This window comes from Aythya marila (assembly GCF_965140915.1).
Source record: "Aythya marila genome assembly, chromosome: 1".
NCBI lineage: Eukaryota > Metazoa > Chordata > Aves > Anseriformes > Anatidae > Aythya > Aythya marila.
In genome coordinates, this window is record NC_139042.1 from 127,452,485 (window position 1) to 127,472,426 (window position 19,942).

The window sequence follows — 19,942 nt, forward strand, 5'->3', positions numbered from 1 at the left end:
CTAGTTTGTGACCTGTTATTCCTATCATCAGTGTTTTACCTGTATACCCAATTTCCCATTAGTACAGCATTTTCTTACAATAAACAGAACCATATTTTTTTTAATCTTTTTTTTTTTTTTTTTTTTTTTTTTTTGTAAAACCACAGGACACTGGCAGGACAACTGAAAAGCAAGTTTCATTTCTTGGAGTGTTTTTTTAACATTGCTTTACATTTATTACTTTTTCAGTTTGGTCATGTCTCTAAGTAGTTCTTCCAAGCTTTCTTGCTGTACCTGAAGTAATAAAAATGTGACAATATGAATGTTTTAGTCTTGATTCAGATCTGAGATCTTCTGGCCATGCTAACCAATATGACTCTATAAAAGACTGTCAGATAGATCTGCATTGCAGGTTCTTGAAGATTCTAAGTGTTTTGCCTCTAATTTTAATTAGTTTTGCAGTTAATGTTTGGCCAACTTCAAATTAATTAGTGACTCAAAGAGGAGAAAGAAAAGGGAGAGTTTATTTGAAATGGGCTGCACTTGCTTCAAGTTTCACTTGCTTAAACGGGGTAGCACAAGTATCAGTCCAACAAGGTCACTGTTAAACTTATACTATAATGAAGAGGGAATCAGGCCCAGACCAACCTAATGTCAGCTTTTGATACAGCTGTGGAAATTTTTAGTAGCATTTGGTATTTTCACCAAATCAGAATGTCATTTGGAAACTGAGAGGGAGGTGGGAATCTAAATAAACATCTATGAGGAAAAAAAAAAAAAAAAAGATAACTGAAGTTTAAAGGGTCATTCCCTTCTCTTCACAGAAAGGACGGTGGAGTGCTCTTCCTGGATTTAACAGTAGGGGCGTGGGAAGCTCTCAGATGTCACAGGGTTGTAGATAACATTTGAACATATGATTAGCTTTTGTGAGCTGTCTTTAGAAACCTTACATTTTTCCCCCCCGCACCTTACCCAGAGATCCTACGTGCTTTCCTTCCCTTGAGGTTTTGGGACACTTAAAATGTTGCTTTGACAAAAATCAAGGATGTGGAGAAGTTTTTCCTGTGTGATGTCATTTTGCTGCCCTTTATAAGCCTCTGCAAAGAAGAAGGGAACCTATCCGAGAATTCTCACTCCAGGCACATGCAAACAAGGGAAAGCAAGAAGCACAGAGGAGTATCAAGTTTCAGATACCAACCAGCCACGACGAACAGAGAGCCATGCAACAGACTAGTCCCTACTGCTGCCTGGAGCACATGCTGCTTGTACTCTGTAGCCTGAAGGCTACAGTCGCCTTTCCCAACTCCTCTCCACTGCTGAATCCCAGCTGGGGGAATGGAGATCGCCTGATGCACCTGTATACATCTTCAGAGAGGAACAGCTTCCATCTCCAAATCAATGCTGATGGCTACATTGATGGTGTTCCTCATCAAACCATATACAGTAAGTAGCTTACTACGGACCCTCAGTCTTTATGGGAACAGGGGAGGGAAGACAAGACTTTTGTTTTCTTGCTACCTGTAGAAAATTCCATCCTCTTGTTAGGCATTGGGACAGAGGAGTATAGCTATGGGTTGGAAAACATACACAATTATAATGCTTCTTTTGATTAACAAATAAAATTGCTTCAAAGAAATATAGCAGGTGGGAAATTTCTTTCATTGTCTCAGAGCACTACATTTCTATGGTTGTTGTAATCCTCTTCAAGCAAAAACTACCTGAATTATCCTTCACTGCATGATTTTACCTACAGTTTCTTGTGGAAGTTCCTATTAGAATTTGGTGATATGTCCCAAAGAGCTACTTCATGTTGCAGTGACAGCATTGTACTGAAGAAAGTCATCGCAGTACCGGTTGGGGAACTGATTGTGTCCACAGAATCTTTATTCTGGGGTAGAGAGCTGCTAAATACTAAAACTAGGTTATGTCCTTTCAAATATAACTGTAGCTCTCTTTATTTAAAATTGGTTTGTAAGGCAACCTTCGAATTCTTATGTCTGAAGAAGGTGCGTGGCACTAATTCAGCAATGTATAGAACATGGGTAAATAAGCATGACATGTTTGATTAAATGGGGGGAAACTGCAGAAGGCCAGACTGTCATAAATGAAGAGCTACGCCTTTGGAGTTCATAAGAAGTAAACATCCCCTTTTGTAACTAAAATCTTCTATCATAGTTTATTTTCATGGAAAATTCAGGTATCCTTGGCTGAATGCCTGCCCAAACAGCATAACTAGTTAAAAAAATGTTGTTGCTCTTGTTGTTTATTTGTTTGTTACATTTTATTTTTTTAAGACATGGGGTTATTTCATAGGATTCCAAAATTACTTCTCTTCTAGCATCACTCAAATCACAAGTAGCTATGCACTATAAAGTCATTTATTTCATTACCACATAGCATGTTCTTCACCCACACAATGCAAAATGTAAACACATCTTGTGATATTTGTGTAGAAGTATATAAGGAAAAAAAAAAAAAAAAGATATTTTGAAAAGTTGTAATTTGTTAAGGAGAAAAAGGGATCAAGTTTCACTATTTTTTCTTTTAAGGAATTGCTGATGAAACACTTTTAGGAATGCCTGTGCTGTCTTGCTGCTATTCTTCCTGCATATTTATAGGTTTTATAAAATTCACTTTTAAGTATGTTGGTCAAGAACCAGGGAGAAATTGTCGACAATAACAGCCAGCAAAATATCACGTTTTGCCAATGTCTGCCTTGAAACAAAACCACCTATATTTGGAATGGTAGAATAGTGGAAATCAGACAAAGGGGTCATGAAAGGGAAGGTGACTGAATCTCTGCCAGGTCGCCACAGTGCCACTCAGACACCAGGTAAATAAGAAGTCCAAAGTGCTGCACAGACTGGGCAGAGGCTGGGTGTATACACCTCTCCTGGGTAGGACCTAAGGGTTACAGAGGACACCAAATCAAATACAGCACACTCAGTTTGAGAAGATGACAAGCCATCTACTGTGATCAGTGGATCAGGGGAAGTTAGTTTTCCCCCTTTAGTTGTCATGAGGGAAACTGCACTTGGAGTACTATAGCAACCCCAGTTCAAGATGCATGTGGAGAAACTGGAAATGGTCTAGCAGAGGGTTTGCAGATTGCCCAGGCACCTTGAGCACAAACTTTTGAAAAAGATTTAAGGAGGTGATCTTTTTAACACAACAAAAAGGAGGTTAAAGATAATCTAATACCACGTAGCAGTGGCTATAGGGCAGTCATAAAGATGAGGGATCCAAACTCCTCGTTGTCATTGCTAGTGACAGAAGAAAGGGTAATAGCCCCAAATTGGGGTTTGGGACTTCAATTAGGATGTTAGAATAAAATTGTCTTTGAGATTCTACTACCGTACTGGAACAGGGCACCCAGAGAGTTGGTAGCATTTCCACCCTGGGAGCTGTCCAAAGCTCAGACAAAGCCACAGCTAGATCTAGGGTGCACAATAGTCTCAATTCACATGGTAAGTGGGTTCAGACTCCTCAGAGGACACTTCCAGTCACCATTTCTGTGGACCAGTAAGGCAAAGGCGCAATGTCAAACTGGGTCCTGGATTTGACATCTTTGTTTTCTTAAACAGGTGCCTTAATGATCAAGTCTGAGGGTGCTGGCTGTGTAATAATCACAGGTGTGAAGAGTGGACGCTACCTATGCATGGACATGAAAGGAAACATCTTTGGATCGGTGAGCCACCTTTACTAAGACTCATTTAGGGCAAATCTGTATAGCTACAGCAGGAGGATTCAGGCTTAAGCAAGCTGACAACCTGCCATTTAAATTAAACTTTCCTCTCTTTTTTGTTTGTGTTAAATTGTAGAGCTGAATTCCTGCTGGGATAAATGAGAGCAGAATGAGATCCAATGAGATCTTACAGTCTTGCTGTAGTGTAGATCCACAGGTTGGGAGTAGCTCAAACAATGCAGACCTCTGAAAGAAAACAGTGCTATCTGAATAATACCTAAGTTGAAAATGTAGGCACCCATAATAGATTTGCGTTTAACTGAGCTTGAAAACACCCTGCTGAAAGAGCTCATTCCTCTTTCCATCTTTAATTGGTACTTGTCTTTTACCAATTGCCTTTGATCACAGTTGTCACAGTTGTCTTTTTTTTTTTTTTTTAAGCATTACTTCAGTCAAGAGGACTGTGTGTTCAACCATAGGACACTGGAAAATGGATATGATGTGTACCAATCTCCCAAGCACAACTTTCTGGTTAGTTTAGGCAGAGTTAAACAAGCTTTCTTCCCTGGTATGAATCCACCACCGTACTCCCAGTTTTTGTCCAGAAGAAATGAAATCCCTTTGTTTCGATTCAACACACCTGAACCCCACAGAAATACTAGAAGTGCAGATATTGATCCAATGGATCCTCACCAGATCCTGGTCCCACAGAGAAAGGTCTCTGCATTAGGATCTCAGCTGCAGCTACAAACAGACTTTTCCCACATGCCCAGGGAACCCATGAGAATCAATCAGAATGATGTGGTGAACCCAGATGACCCACATGCCATGATGGATGCCAGGAGGTATGCGAGTCCTCGCTTTTATATTACAAGATAACTGGGGCCACCTGCAAATTGATGACATGCGTGAGTGAATATAATAGACAAAAGGAGGTGCCTAGCACACTCAATTTCTGACTCTTAAGATGGCTATTAGAAAACTGAAAGATACTGGGAAAAAATACTGTATTTCAAATTCTGTCCTTACAGATGACAGCTTACTGAAAAAAAAGAAAAGAAAAAAAAATAGAGTTGCACTCTGCTTTACTGGAAAGAAGAAATTTTCAAAAAGAATAATACAAACCAAATATTCTAGGGTCTGAATTACCCTTGGTATGCATCAGTGAGAAACAAAATTCACTGGAATGAATGGGAAACTGATGTAGCTTGGAAGATACTTGGGCCCTGGAGCAATTGATATTCCAGCAGAGGCAGAGAATCCTCTTACCAGCTCACTTGCAAGCACAGCAGACTAACTAACCAATGGTGTGTTATATTATTATATAAAATTTATTATATATGTTTTTAGCTGTTAAGATTGGAACTTTGTCTCTTTTCATGCCTATAAGAGTTGAAAAGTGACCACTCTGCTGTTAAAAACAAACAAACAAACAAACAAACAAACAAACAAAAAACAGCACACATGGAAAATGTAACAACTGACAGGAGAACAAGGATCAAATAATTTTGTTTAGGAAGAGTCATTTCTGACACATCTTGATTCCAAGATGAGGTTTAGAAACAGAGGAGCTGATTTCACCATTTTCTTAAGTCCTTTTCTGTCACACCTCTCTATTCACTTAGTTGTAATGATGTGAAACATAATGTAGAAACATTCATTAATTTTGCATATTTCCAACAGAGACATAAGTAACAGAAATATTAATAACCAATAATGTGTCAAATAGGTTGTTTTGTTTGTTTGTTTGTTTTGTACAGTGTTTAACTCTGCACAGTGCTTGGGGAAAAAAGTCCCCGCAAATTACGCCTCATAGACATTAAAATATTAACAGTTAATGCAGACTCTCATCTAATAAGTGAAAATGAGTTGTGTATTTAGAAAAGGAGAATCTAAGTTTGGCATCAATGTTTTTATCTAATTCTGAGCAGGTATCAGATAATTTATGTCTGTAAGAATGAAATGACCTTAATGTGATCAAATCTCTAAATGTTGACAAAATTTAGACATCTAGATTGGAAAATGCTATGGTAAGTTTATTTGTCAAAATATAACCTCAATATATACATTTGACATTTACAAATCTTTAGTTAAGATGAGATATGTGCAGAGCAGAGCTTTTCATTGTAATTTAGGTGTCAAACTGTTAACTGGTAGAATTCAGTATAGCTTCACTGGTTTTAATGAAGCTATATTCAGGACTCAAAATTGTACACATATTTAGTTATTTTTCTCCTTTATTTCTTTTACTTTTAATCCTATCTTCCTTGGAGTAAATTTGAGTAATTCTGAAAAAGCTATTCTTGATGTACTCCAGCAGAAATCAATAGCATCAGAAATCAACAACTGGAGAAAAATCCAGTGTGGTGGATATATGAGAAGGGTTTTACATCTTGGTGTGCATGTGCTTTCTGTCAAGATGCAGACCCTTCTGTTTTGTTTACTTAGTATATTTAACAGTCTGACACCATTCTGAAAATAGTACATTTGGCCAGTTTTATTGGCAATAACACAAAATATGTCAGGCTAGATTCTGGTTCTGTTCTTCCTACTGTCTGGTGAAGTAATTCACTGAAGTGACTGGAACTGCATCACTGTAACAAGATCAAAGTAAGACCCACTAAGTTCTTTTTTTTTCATGGAAATTCTGGATTTAGCACAGGGTCTGTCCTGCTGACAGCATTTAAAACATATTTATATATGCATATATAGTGATACACATACAAAATATTTATTTATTTACAACCTCCAGGTAGTTATGTTAGGATAATCATAAGGCCTGATTCTGCTGCTACAATAGTTTTGCCACTTGGCATGATTCTCAATTCATACAAGTACCCAGGAGCACAGGACAATCCAAATGATTAGGATTAGATCAAGAATTGGGTCTCACAATTTATTATTTTTCATCCTCTAAATTCATCATGTTTATAATTATCTTCTAAGGAAAATAAGTGATTATAATGGACTGGGAGAATTGAAGAGCAGGGGTTGTGTATTTTCTTGCTTATTCAAAATACCACAAGACTCTTTACCTTGTTGTTTATGTGGTGAACAGGTATCATTTTATTTGTGTTTCAGTTTAATATTTTTACTTATTTCTTTACCATTCTTCTTGGCTTTTTCTCCTTGACACCTCTGGACTGCAATCACACAAGCAAAAGTTTAATTTTGCATAAATTGTTCTAAGCTTCAGAGAGCGCTCCAGGTCTATGAGTCAATATATTTATAACAGTTTTAATCGTGAAAAATTCTGTCTCAATCCATATCAAGCTTTGATGACAAAATCCTGTGGGGTTATATCTCTATGCCATCTCTATATTTATGCATCATAACAAAGTAAGAAGGGTTGCTCACTCCATGAGTAGCCAGGAGATTTAGTCCCTATGCTAAGAGTGAATGCACGGTAATTTTTGCATCAAAAACATATTTGTAATTACAAAGAAATGTAGTGAATGTGTCAAAAGAATTAGTTGTTCAAAGGAGATGCTGGCCATCACCAGCTAGTAAGAAAGCATTACTTTATATTTTAATATTGCAATATTTATTTATTTATTGGAGTGGGTCTGAAGTCCCATATAATATTTATAAATATTTATATCAATGTATTATAGTGACCATTTCCTTTTATAAAATACCAATAAACTTTTCTTTCTCTCAGAGTGGTGGATTTTGCATTGTTTGTTCAAGCCCCCCATTTCAGAAAAAACTTGAATGGACAAATGGTACTACCTGTGTCTGATAAGTGAGTCCTACTGTCCTCTGTGATTCTCAGCTTCATAGATTGCAGGTTCCTGGGTTTTTCATGTACCAAACCTGCGAAAGTTGTGCGAAAGATGATGAGAAAAACAAAGCCTTAGTGGGTCTAAACTGACTGTGAAGAGATTGTCACCTTTACAGGGAAACTGCTTGTGCAACACAGAAGTAATGGAAAACTGCTGGTCTAACAGTTCGGTCCTACTGGGAAATGCTTGTGATCCTGACTCAATCTTATAATAAAAGGCATTAGGTAAATTACTGTTACTTCTATCTTATTGCTGCTCATACAAAGTATTCTTTCTCCATTCCTAAGGCCATGATCAGGCTGTTTTGCAGCAAACAGGTCACAGATTGAAAAAAATTGCAGATACTCCCTTTCTGCAATGGTATCCAGGCCCACAAAGACCTAACAGACACCCTCAAAATGGCAAAGGGCCCATGGGTCTGATAAATTTTCTCTTTGTAGTGCTCCCTCACCACAGACACTCTGTGGATCTCTGTACTGTACACTCACTCTTAGTTATATATATTATATTACATATAAAATATATATATATTATATATATATATAATATTATAATATATATATATTATATTGTACCACAGTACTGTTGCACTTTGTGACCAGGAAGAGAGTGGTCTTCAGTGGGAGAGAGATATCAGGTAGGTGGGGGTCTCTCCTCTCTCCTCCAAGACCCCTTTCTCCTCCCATTGCTGTAAGTTTAAACCTGTGTACTTGAAGGAGGAAGAAACACAGCAGAAATATTCAATAAACATTGAAGCACATGAAAAACTTTATAGAAACTTCATTAAAAAATCAGCTTGTATCATTTAGTTTTACACACATTTGAAATCTCCATACTGCCTTGGGACCTTTTGAGCTCATTCACAGTAAGGTGTGCACAGAGAAATAAAAAGAAGCATGCTGCAGAGCAACCATACCATGAAGAAGAAATGGACTAGGAGATTTCTGGAATGTATGGAGGATAACTTCTTCACACAGGTGATGAGGAAGCCAACCAGGGAAGGTTGACTTGTTTGTTAACAGGGAAGGTCTTGTGGGGCTTGTTGACTGGAAGTGATCTTGGGCACAGTGATCTTGAGATGAAAAAAATTCACAATCCTTGGGAAACCAAGGAGGGTGATCAGCAGAGCTCTGCATTTTTGGAGGACTGCTTTTGGCCTATTTAGGGACCTTGTTGACAGAGTCACTTTTGGAGGCAGTTCTAAAGGGTAAAGGAATCCAGGAAGGCTGAACATTCTTCAAGAATGAAATCTTGAAGGCACAGGAGCAGGCTGTCCCTGTGTGCCAAAAGACAAGCTGGTGAGGAAGAAGAGCATCCTTGCAGTTCTTTTGGAACTCAGAAAGAAAAAGAAAGTTGGAAGAAGGTTGAAGAAAACATGGGAGGACTACAAAGATCCTTTATTGTTTGTGGGAAGCAATATAGTGATGAGAGATGAGGAAAAGGCTGTAGTGCTTAATGCCTTCTATGCCTCAGTCTTTATTAGTAGGACTAATTGTTCTTGGGGTACACAGCCCACTCAGCTGGAAGACAGAGACAGGGAGAAGAATGAAGCCCTTATAATCCAAGAGGAAATCTGAGGAACCTGATCTTCTTCTATAAGATGACATGCTTACAGGACAGGGGAAAAGGTGTGGTTGGTGTTTACTCAGACTTTAGCAAAGCATGTGATACTATTTCCCATAGCATTCTCATGGAGGAACTGGCTGCTCACAGCGTGGAGGGATGTACTGTTTGCTAGGTAAAAAATTGGCAGGATGGCTGGGCCCAAAGGGTCATTGTGAATGGAGTTATATCCAGTTGGAGGATGAGTGGTGTTCCCCAGGGCTCAGTCTTGGGGACAAGTGAGGTGGGACTGACAGTCCTCTTGAGGGTAGGAAGACTTTGCAGAGGGCTCTGGATAGGCTAGATCAATAAGCTGTGTCCAACTGTATGGCATGCAACAAGGCTAAGTGCCAGATCCTGCACTTGGGTCATAACAACCCAATACAGTGGTATAGGCTTGGGACAGAGTGGCAGGAAAGTTGCCCTGGTCGATAGCCAGCTGAACATGAGCCAGCAGTGTGCTCAGGTGGCCACAAAGGCCAATGGCATCTTGGTGTGTATCAGAAATAGCATGGCAGAGGACTAGGGATTCTGTGATTCTATGCCCACAGGCACCCACCAGTGACTGTTTCAGCTCTCAAAGGATTCTCTTTCACACCATCTCCCGCATCATGGGGAGAGGTTCCTTCCTTCCTTTTGCAGCACCATGCATACTTTCTTTCTAAAACCAGACACAGAGAAGGAAACCCATCCCACCTCAGGCTTACCATCTCACTGGTCTATTGTGTAGTTTATGGCATCTGTCACTTCCCAGTCTTTTGTTCCCCCTGGGTTATTTCTGCATCTGAGCAGAATTCAGCCTTGATGTGTCAGAGAAGGATAATGTGGCACAATAATCACCTAATTAGTCTTACAGCATTTTTCTCACTGTTCATTATTGCTTACTCACAAGCCCACATAGAACAACAGCTCCCACATAAATTCAGCTGTGGATTTATCTTCTTCTATACAACTGTGAATTGAATGGAGCATCTATTTACTTCTGTAAGGATGAAAGGAAATCTAACCCAATGTGGCTTTAATCTAAATTATATTTCTTCTGACTCTCCCATCTGTCACACAGATGTGCATAGAGAACATGCCTCATGTTGGGTCATATGAGTCAATGTGCCACATGCTTGCTATGGATTATCATGTTGTCCCAAGTAGCTTCAAATCAAATATAATACACAGTGTTCACAGAACAGGACCCCTAGGCTCTGGGGTGATGCAAAGAGATGATAAAGGCAGTGAGAACATGGGGAAGGACGGAGCCCTGCTGCTTACCCTCCCTGCCTCTCATTATGGGGTTGTCCTACAGCAAGACACAACCCCCCTGTGAACACCATTGCTGCTGATACAGAGCCCCCAGGATCTAGGCTGGATCCCAGCAGCCCACTCTGGGGAGCACTAAAATGTTCTAGACAGGAGTGCGCCAGTGTATAAGAAACATAGTTTTTCAGATCTTCATATCCTAGGCAGAACCTGACTAGTTTGGTGGCCTTCTATGATGAAGTGACTGCATAAGATAACAAGGGAAGAGCAATTTATATCACCTACATGGACTTCTGTAAGGCCTTTGACACAGTCCCACATGACATCCTGATCTCCAGATTGGAGGGATATGTATTTGATGGTTGGACCATTCAGTGGATAAGGATAGGCTCGAAGGCTGCACCCAGAGAGTGGTGGTCAATGATTCTATGTCCAGGAGGGGGCCAGTGATAAGTAGTGTCCCTCAGGGGCCTGTCTTGGGACTGGTACACTTGAAATCTTTATCAACGACATAGACAATGGGATTGAGTGCACCCTCAGCAAGTTTGCAGATGACACCAAGCTGAGTGGTGCAGTCAATGCAACAGAAGGAAGGGATTCCATCAAAAGGGACCTGGACAAGCTTGAGAAGTGGGACCACGTGAACTTAATGAGGTTCAATGAGTCTAAGTGCAAGGTGCTGCAACTGGGGTAATCCCAACAGGAGTACAAACTGGGTGAAGAGCTCCTCAAGAGCAGCCCTGCAGAGAAGGACTTGGGGGCTCTGGTGGACAAAAAGCTCAATGTGAGCCAGCAGTGTATGCTTGCAGCCCAGAAAGCCAACTGCATCCTGGGCTGCATCAAGAGAGGAGTGGTCAGCAGGTCAAGGGAGGTGGTTGTCATCCTCTGCTCGGCCCTCGTGAGTCCCCATTTTAAATTTGATGTCAGGAGGAAATTCTTCACTCAGAGAGTGGGGAGGCACTGGAACAGGTTGCCGAGAGGTGGTGGTTGCCCCATTCCTAGAGGTGTTCAAGCCCAAGCTGGATGGGGCTTTGAGCAACCTATTCTAGTGGGAGGAGGGTTGGAACTAGATGATCTTTATGGTCCTTTCCAACCCAAGCTATTCTATGATTCTATGGTCCGCATACTTGCTGAAGGTGCACTCAATCCCACTGTCCTAGTTGCCAACAAAGATGTTAATTAATACCAATCCCAACAGAAACCCCTGAGGGATTCCACTCATCTCTCATCTCTACCTGGACATAAAGCTGTTGACTGCAATTCCCTGTGTGCAGCTATTCAGCACATTCCTTTTCTACTGAGTGGTCCAGATAGTCCTTTGCACAAGTCCAGATAGATGACATCAGTTGCTTATACTGTTTCTTGTCAACAGCTCCTTCAGGACTATGTCCTATGGCTGTGGTTTACATCTGTTTTTATTCCTCATGTACGAATCGGTTAAAACAGTTTTGTTACAGGCTTGAAATATTTTATTGTATTTTCATAGGTTTGACAGTACTCTGTGTGCTTTCAGGGCATATTGGTAGGACAAGACCCCACGTACCACTGCTGCACAGACTATCACCTGCAGCAAAAACACTGTCAGCTTAGTAGGAGATCAAGGAGCCTGACCCCATATTGACCACAGGGCGTGATCACCCTGGTGTGAAGTTACCTCTTGCTTCTTTACAGACCTGACATGATGGTGAAAGACAAGGAGAAAAAGGAGAAGGAAAGGGAGTGGCTGACAAATGGCAGGTGACTATCTGATTACATGGTATTACCCAGAGCTTGGCAGTTTGTCGCAGCATGACAATTTCAAGCTGGATTTGCCTTCAGAGCACGGAACCTTGCAGAGGAGGAGGAAGGAATGAAGTAAGTGTGTGACAGGAAAGCAGAAATTAGAGAAATAGCATGGAAATCCAAGGAAGGGAACACATAGCATCAGTACCAGCATGCTGTAGAGGTTCAAGAAGGGTACAGTAGTTAGGCACTGTGGTATAAGGAGCACATGGACAGGAATATCTATTGCAATCAAAGATCACCACAGTTGAGAACAATGCATGAAATACAAGTCATGCTGAAGTCCATACTGTTCTCTGTGGTTTGACTCCTTTTAGTATAAATGACCAATATTTAGGTGGAAATCACAGGATAGTTGTGGATGTGCTGTATGGTGCAAAATTCTTCTAAGCCATTAAAACACAGAGAAAAATTAAGTTGATACATCAGAGGGAAAAATAATTACCTGCTGGTTAAAAAAAATAAATAATGATGTTCTGAGCTGTTCCATAGAGTTTGGGATGAATCTGGACCCACTTAAAGTGAAATACAAATGCACAAATATCCATGTTGTGACCTCAGCATTGGGTTATGAAATTAATGTCTGCAGTACAGGCTCTGCTTCCAGTAGATGGATATACCAGAAAAAAGCACGCAGAATCTCACATTTGGTATTGCATTAAAGTACCCTTTTATGGAGGAAAAAATAAAGTGGCCTACTTCATTTGGCTGGGTGGGGTTTTGGAATTATAGTAGCTTGATGTAACCTTCTTCTACCTTCTCTCTAGAGGTCCTCATACTGCCTTTGGCCAGTGCTCTCTTCTCCAGAGCAGATGCAGATGCAAGGACAAGGAGCAGAAGGGATTAAGCTAGACACTTACACAGCCCCCAGCTATTCTGCCTATTGCTGTATTTCACCTCATTGCAAATTGTGCAATTTTACAAACTACTCTTCTGTAATAATCCTGTAATCCTTTCCTCTTCCCAAACTTTCAAAATGTATACAGCAACAAGCTTGTAAGACTTCCAACAAATTTTTCCTTCATTCTTTAATAATAATAACAGACAGCATAAAGCCCAGAACAAAAGTTTTTGCAAAACATTGATAAGCCCCTCGGTTTCCTTTTGGTATGGGCTAGGCTGCCGGTGGACTTGCCAGCACGAGATCAAAGGCTGTTAGTGCTTTAGGTATAATCACAGAATGTTAGGGATTGGAAGGGACCTTGAAAGATCATCTAGTCCAATCCCCCTGCCAGAGCAGGAACACTTAAATCATGTCACACAGGAACACATTCAGATGGGATTTCAAAGTGTCCAGAGAAGGAAACTCCACAACCACCCTGGGCAGCCTGTTCCAGTGTTCTGTCACCCTCAGCATTATAAAGTTTTGTCCCATAATTAAGTGGAACCTCCTATGTTTCAGCTTGCACCCATTGACCCTTGTCCTATCATTGGCTGTCACCAAGAAGAGCCTGGTTCCTTACTCCTGACACTCACCCTTTACATATTTATAAACATTAATGAGGTCACCCCTCAGTCTCCTCTTCTCCAAGCTAAAGAGACCCAGCTCCCTCTGCCTTTCCTCATAAAGGAGATGCCACATTCCCTTAATTGTGGTTGAGTTCTCTTCATCACCCACCATTTTTTTTTTTGTCTTCCCTACCCTTGTCTTCACCCTTACCTTGATTTAACAGGGATTCACTCTTTTTTGATTACTTGCCTGATTCTGTGCTTTTCAGAAGATCACAGACCCTCTGAGAAAGTCCACAGTCAGGAAGGGAGGAAGAGGCTTCCGGGAGGATTTATGCTGAAGTTGGAAGACAAAAAACATTTCTGTAGCCTTATCACATAAGCACATGTGATTTTCACAGGCATGAATGAAGTTTTATTTTTACTATTCAAAAACAAGAGCAGCATAAATAAAAAAGCCTGCTAGTCACAGGCTTCATTCAATACCAATGAAGGTAATGAGGCTACTCAAACAAATACGAGAACCCTGAAGTTTTTTACTTGGAGTTGCTGTCCTTCCAGCAGAGGAAGATGAAGCATGAAAGTTCACACCTGGTTCAGACTCCTGTCCCTGATGACATTTGTTTTAGATCCTAAAGCATGATGATTCACAGCCCAACCAGAACTTTTGTGTTTCCTTTATTCTTTTAATTCTCCAAGTCTTCTCTAACCTACCAGATCCCATTCTAATTTGCATTGATAAATGCTTGATCTGGGTAATAACTTACAGAAATCTGAAAACTTTATTATTAACTTAATTGAGGAAAATGTGATTTTGCTGAAGCAAGGGAAAACTCCACACTGCAAGCAGCAGACTGAGTAAGCATGAACCTGTTCCAGAACTCTGGGCAAAACTTCATCCCCAACAGTTCTTCACTTCATTTGAACAACCTCTGGTGCATAAGCCAGGAGACTGCTTGCTGAGGCAAAGGAACAATCCTAGACACGGCACAAATGTTTTCAGAACTGATTTTAAGACCTAAGAAGTAGTAAGACCAGCAATATAACTAAAGGTAACCTCAATTTCTATGATTTTTGATGCTTTGCTGTTGGAAATTCTTCTGCAGAGTAAGCCTCTCCTCCAACCTTACGCTGAGCATGTAAACAAGATGCAAGACTTGTAATATTCATCTGCACATCAGTGAACTTCATTCTTGTCTTAGCTTTCAGGGTAAGCAACTTACCTAGGAAGGTACAGTTTAGAAAGAGGAGCTTTCTTATATGAAATCATAGAATGGCTTGGGTTGGAAGGGCCCTTAAAAATTATCTAATTCCACCCCACTGCCATAGGTAGGGATGCCACCCACTAGATCAGTTTGCCCAGGGACTCATCCTGGTCTTGAACACCTCCAGGGATGGGGTATCCAAAACATCTATGGACAACCTGTTCCAGTGCCTCACTGTCCTCCGAGTGAAGAATTTCCTCCCAACATTGCATCTAAATCTTCCCTCATTTAATTTAAAACCATTCCCCTTGTGCTGTCATTATCTGATTGAGCAAAATATTGTCTGCCTCCTCCCAAAACTAAACATGCATTAAACACCAACTCCTGGACCTATTGATAAAAGGCAAACTTTTACAAAATGCTGTTGGTGTTTATTTAAGTAATGAAGGGCTTTGATTTAACTTGTGCCATTGGCTTGCATTTTCAAGGTAGAGTTACATTTCTCAGCTCCTCCTCAAAGGTGACAAAAATTAGTATTGCAGGTGCAATCTCATCACTGCTCATACAATGGCATTAATGTCTCTGGTCAAGGTAAGGAGTCATCTTTCAGGATTAGGCTTATCTTTCTAAATACAACAACACCAACTACCCATAGTAAGTAAGAGATTTATATTACACAAATTATTCTCCTCTGTTGGTCTCAGCAATTTAACCCCATGCCTCAATTTCATCGTTTCTTTCCCTACATGATATTCTGATCCACTTACTTATTGATAATGCCTCCCCACACTTCCACATTCCTCAGTATTTTTACTCAAAGTCGTTAAAAAAAAAGCCCCATGAGGAACCTACTCTCAGTGCTCAAACTCGAATGCTATTACTTAATCATATGTCTGGAAACTGCTTGGATACCTATTTCACTTTCTTTCCCTAGTAACACTTATTTTTTTCCAGTTGAGCTGAGGGTTCATGCCATTGCGTTGTATCAAGTGATCAATTAAAATTCACCTGAATCACATTCTATCACTGTTCCCTTGCCTAGACATCAGTTATTTCAAAGAACTATCAGTTTAACGTCAATTACCTATAGCAAAACCTTATTTAAGTATATCCCAGGTTTCATTTACCACTCTGCTTGTAATTACATTCACCTTCAGAATTTGTTCTAAAGCTTTGGATGTTAAGGTCAAACTAACTGTTCTGTAGGATTACTTTGTCCTCTGTTCTCTAATAAAAAATATTTTATTTCCTATTCTCTAGTCATACAGTTCCACACCCAGCTTGACAGATCTATTTAAAATTCTTGCTTTCAGACATGTAATTTTAGATGTGTTTTCAGAATTCTGGAATAAAGATTAGTCATTTCCCCTGACAGAAGCATGCAAAATTCTTTAGTTTTTGGCTTTAAATGTGGTATTTTCCCTATCCTCAATCCCATTATCCTTTTTTTTTTTTTTTTTTTTTTTTATCCTAGTGTTCAACACTACTGCAAGTGAAGCAATGCATTCTGGAGATACAATTCAAAAATACCTAATCTCTATTCCACACATGGCAACGGTTCTGAAACTCCTTCCCTTGTTCTATATTTAGATATATATGTATTTCAAGCTCTTTTTGCTACTTGTTGCATTATGCCAATTCTCATAATTTCATATCTAAGATGCATCTTTTTGCACAATACAGCTTTCTTCCTACACTTTATAGGGTCTCTTCCCACTACTAGTAACTCTTTCTGAAATGATTATTCATCTAATTGGGCCTGAGGACCTTCCTCATAATTGTTGCTAATTGGGACAGAAGGTCTAGGTAATTTTTACATTCAGTTTATTTAAACAGAACTTTCCCCCATTTCTTTTATATTATGTTCATTTAAGGCTCTTAAGTATTAAGCTGACCTCACTATAATTTTGTGACGTCTCCCTTTTTGAAATAAATTAAAAGATGAGGTAAGGAAGGTTCTAAGTGAATTCAGTTAGTTCTCCAAGGCTACATACATGACTTAACCGTGCTAAGTCTAACACATCACACTGCTGTTTAGTTATGGCTTGATAAAGCAACTTGGTGCCACAGTAAAAGACTACTATGTCCCATCATGCTCCCACATGGGTTCTGCTTGGACTCCAACACGCTACTTCAGTGAAAGTAATTACCTATTCCAAATGCATGCTTTTTATCCTTGGGGCTCCTGGTATCACCCTCTCTGCCTGTATTCTCAAGGCCTGTGCTATTAACCTCTGATTGTGCTCTCAGGGGTCCCACTACAAGCTTCTGGTGTTCAGGTAGGACATATTAAGACTCACACATGGCCTTCTACATGCTAGGGAATCCCAGAGATGTTTACAAGTGACATTAGAGCTATCTCAGTGCATAAGACCTGCCTGAACAGTGCTAGATTTACCACGCACATACAGATCATCCACACAGGTTTGTCATATCCACAGATGTCAGGGAATCAGTTCACATACTGCACAGTTGATTTGTGCTCATGCAGCTGTTATTTGCTTGGGATTACTATATATCCAAAAACCTCAGGCTTATGGCCAATGCGCTCACAAGAGGGACACATCTAGGGAAAACTTGACATATTTCAAGCCCAGGCATGTGGGCTGTGCATCCGAGGCAGTCTCATGAAATACCAAAAGCCTGGATGAAGAATGCATCTGATCTAAATTCTGTAATAAAAAGAGAGAGAGAGAGAGAGAGAGAGAACCAAACTATTGCAAGGACAGGGCTATGTCTGGAAAACAACACTAACAGAGAACTGTGGGAATAAAGCAAGTGTCTGGAAAAAAGGCCTTTACTTTAGATGAAGGAAACCGTGATACTATCAGCACACTCTGCTAAAGTGCATGCCTGATGACTGCTAGACATTAAGCATACCTGCTAGGAGACTGTGTTGCTGGAGCCCAAACTAAGGAATAAGTGGAACTTTGAACTCATAAGGGAACTTTGAACTCACCTTTGTCTCTCCTGTCACCTTTTCCAAATCAAGCTTGGCCTCATAAAGCAATGCTTAAGCATGAACAAGGGACTCCCTACATTTTGAAGCATAACTTTCTTGGGAGTAGAGTATCATTGAACAAATAAAGAGCAAAATAAAACATTAGCTTAAGGAGGGGACTAAGTTTCTTGATCTTGGCAACTGCCATAGTCACCCTTTCCTTCTCCTGTTCAACTGGGAAAGGCTGCCATGACAGCTTTTATTTTAATCTTCACCAGTTTAAAAGATAAATTTTAAATAAGCATCAGTTCTCTCAGAGCTCACTAAAGGCCATTAAATGGGCAAGCTGAGATACTTCTGACATTTATTTCAGTTCTGTTTTCCTACAGAAGTAGGAAAAATGTGACTTTTTCTTATCACTTGAAATTCTCATCATCCTAGTAACCTCTTAACAGCTCAATCTGTTTTCATAGCCTCTCTTACATCTTGGCAGCTACTACTGAAAATCCAACCTGCAGTTAAGACATCGTCTCCCACTGCTAATTAGAGACTGGCATTTCACAAAGACAAAACATTCATTTTCCACTACTGAGTAATCCCTCAAATATTTACGTTCTGCTACTATTCCTAATGGAACTATCTATAACTTCAACTCTCCTTTCCCATTATCCTAATAAACTGTACAGTAACTGTACAAATGTACAAGATAATGATTTTCTTACAAAAACAAGATTTAATCTTCGCATCAATTTCAAGACTTAAAAGACCAATACTATACACAGATGTAAAGATAAAAGGTTTAGAATTTACTTCAGAAGCTATCAAAATTACTGATTTACTTTTTAATGCATGCATTCAATGTAACAACAGTGAAAGAAAAAGTATTGTGGTATTACATACACAGATACAGACTGGACAGAGAAAGAGAAAGGATTGAAAGCTGCCCTGATGAGAAGGACCTGAGGGTGCTGGTTGATGATAAGTTCAACACAAGCCAGTAACGTGTACTTGCACCCCAGAAAGCCAACTGTATTCTTGGCTGCATCAAAAGAAGCATGGCCAGCAGGTTGAGGGAGGTGATTCTCCCCTTCTACTCTGCTCCTGTGAGAACCCACCTGGAGCACTGCATTCAGCTCTGGGGCCCCTAGCACGAGAAAGAGCTGTTGGAACTAGTCCAGAGTAGAGCCATGAAGATGATCAAAAGTCTGGAGCACCTCTCCTGGGAAGAGATTCTGAGGGAGTTGGGGTTTTCCAGCCTGGAGAAGAGAAGGCTCCTGGGAGACCTTATAGCAGCCTTACAACACCTAAGGGCGACCTACAGGAAAGCTGAGGAGGGACTCTTTGTCAGGGGGGTGTAGTGACAGGACAAGGAACAATGGCTTTAAACTAAGAGGTGGTATGTTTAGATTAGATGTTAGGAGGAAACTCTTTACTCAGAGGGTGGTGAAGCACTGAAACAGGTTGCTCAGAGAAGCTGTGGATGCTCCATCCCTGGTGGTGTTCAAAGCCCAGCTGGATGGGGCTTTGGGCAACCTGATCTAGTGGGAGGTGTCCCTGCCCACGGCAGAGGGGTTGGAACTGTATGGTCCTTAAGGTCCCTTCCAAGGCAAACCATTCTATGATTCTACGATTCCACAATTAGGACAGGCTATAGGATCACATAGGCCAGTATCCTGTCTCCAACAACAGCATGGGACTACATTTTAAACACCTGCAAATACATTCAATATGGTAAAACATATTGTAGAGATACAGACAAAAATCTCTAAGGGAAAAGTATTTCACAAGAAGTAGTAAAGGATTTGACCGGTAAATAGATTTTCCGATATCGACCTCATCAACAAAAGCAAAATGTAATTAAGTTTTGGGGTAGGAAGAAAGTAAAAGAAGACTTTCTAGGCTAAGGAAAGCACATCTCATCAGCATATTTTAAAACATCCAACAAAACATACTGACTTTAGGAGGAAAGCGTATTGGGTCCCCAGTCACTTCCTAGATGTGGAAGGATGTGCACTTTTAACTTGGTTACTTTGGTTCAAAGAAGTATTAATGGAAACGGCTGACAAAATTCAGGACGTGGCAATTACAGAAAAGTTCAAGCTATTTAAAGTACCAATAGGATAGCCTCTCACTATGTAACTAACTTCCCTGAAATAAACATGAACTATCAGAGACCAGCAAATTAAGAATGAACTCTCCTTCTACCCTCTTCCATAAACTCTCTTAGTAGACATAATTAAAACTTGCCCATCTTCTTCAG

General features: G+C 40.1%; 1 protein-coding gene across 1 annotated transcript; it reads left to right on the forward strand.

Annotated features, from left to right (window-relative positions):
- Positions 1-1,165: 1,165 nt before the first annotated feature.
- Positions 1,166-5,071, forward strand: FGF23 (fibroblast growth factor 23). Its single transcript, XM_082756980.1, has 3 exons — positions 1,166-1,422; positions 3,564-3,667; positions 4,106-5,071. Exons 1-3 carry the CDS (start codon positions 1,200-1,202, stop codon positions 4,541-4,543), a joined length of 765 nt encoding a protein of 254 aa, XP_082613106.1. The 5' UTR covers positions 1,166-1,199; the 3' UTR covers positions 4,544-5,071.
- The last annotated feature ends 14,871 nt before the right edge of the window (positions 5,072-19,942 follow it).

Bases quoted from the DNA above. Each gene is read 5' to 3' on its own strand.
- FGF23 (XM_082756980.1), top strand. From the start codon at position 1,200: ATGCAACAGACTAGTCCCTACTGCTGCCTGGAGCACATGCTGCTTGTA. The intron at 1,423-3,563 runs GTAAGTAGCTTA...TTTCTTAAACAG, and splicing joins TCCTCATCAAACCATATACA to GTGCCTTAATGATCAAGTCT. The intron at 3,668-4,105 runs GTGAGCCACCTT...TTTTTTTTTAAG, and splicing joins AAGGAAACATCTTTGGATCG to CATTACTTCAGTCAAGAGGA.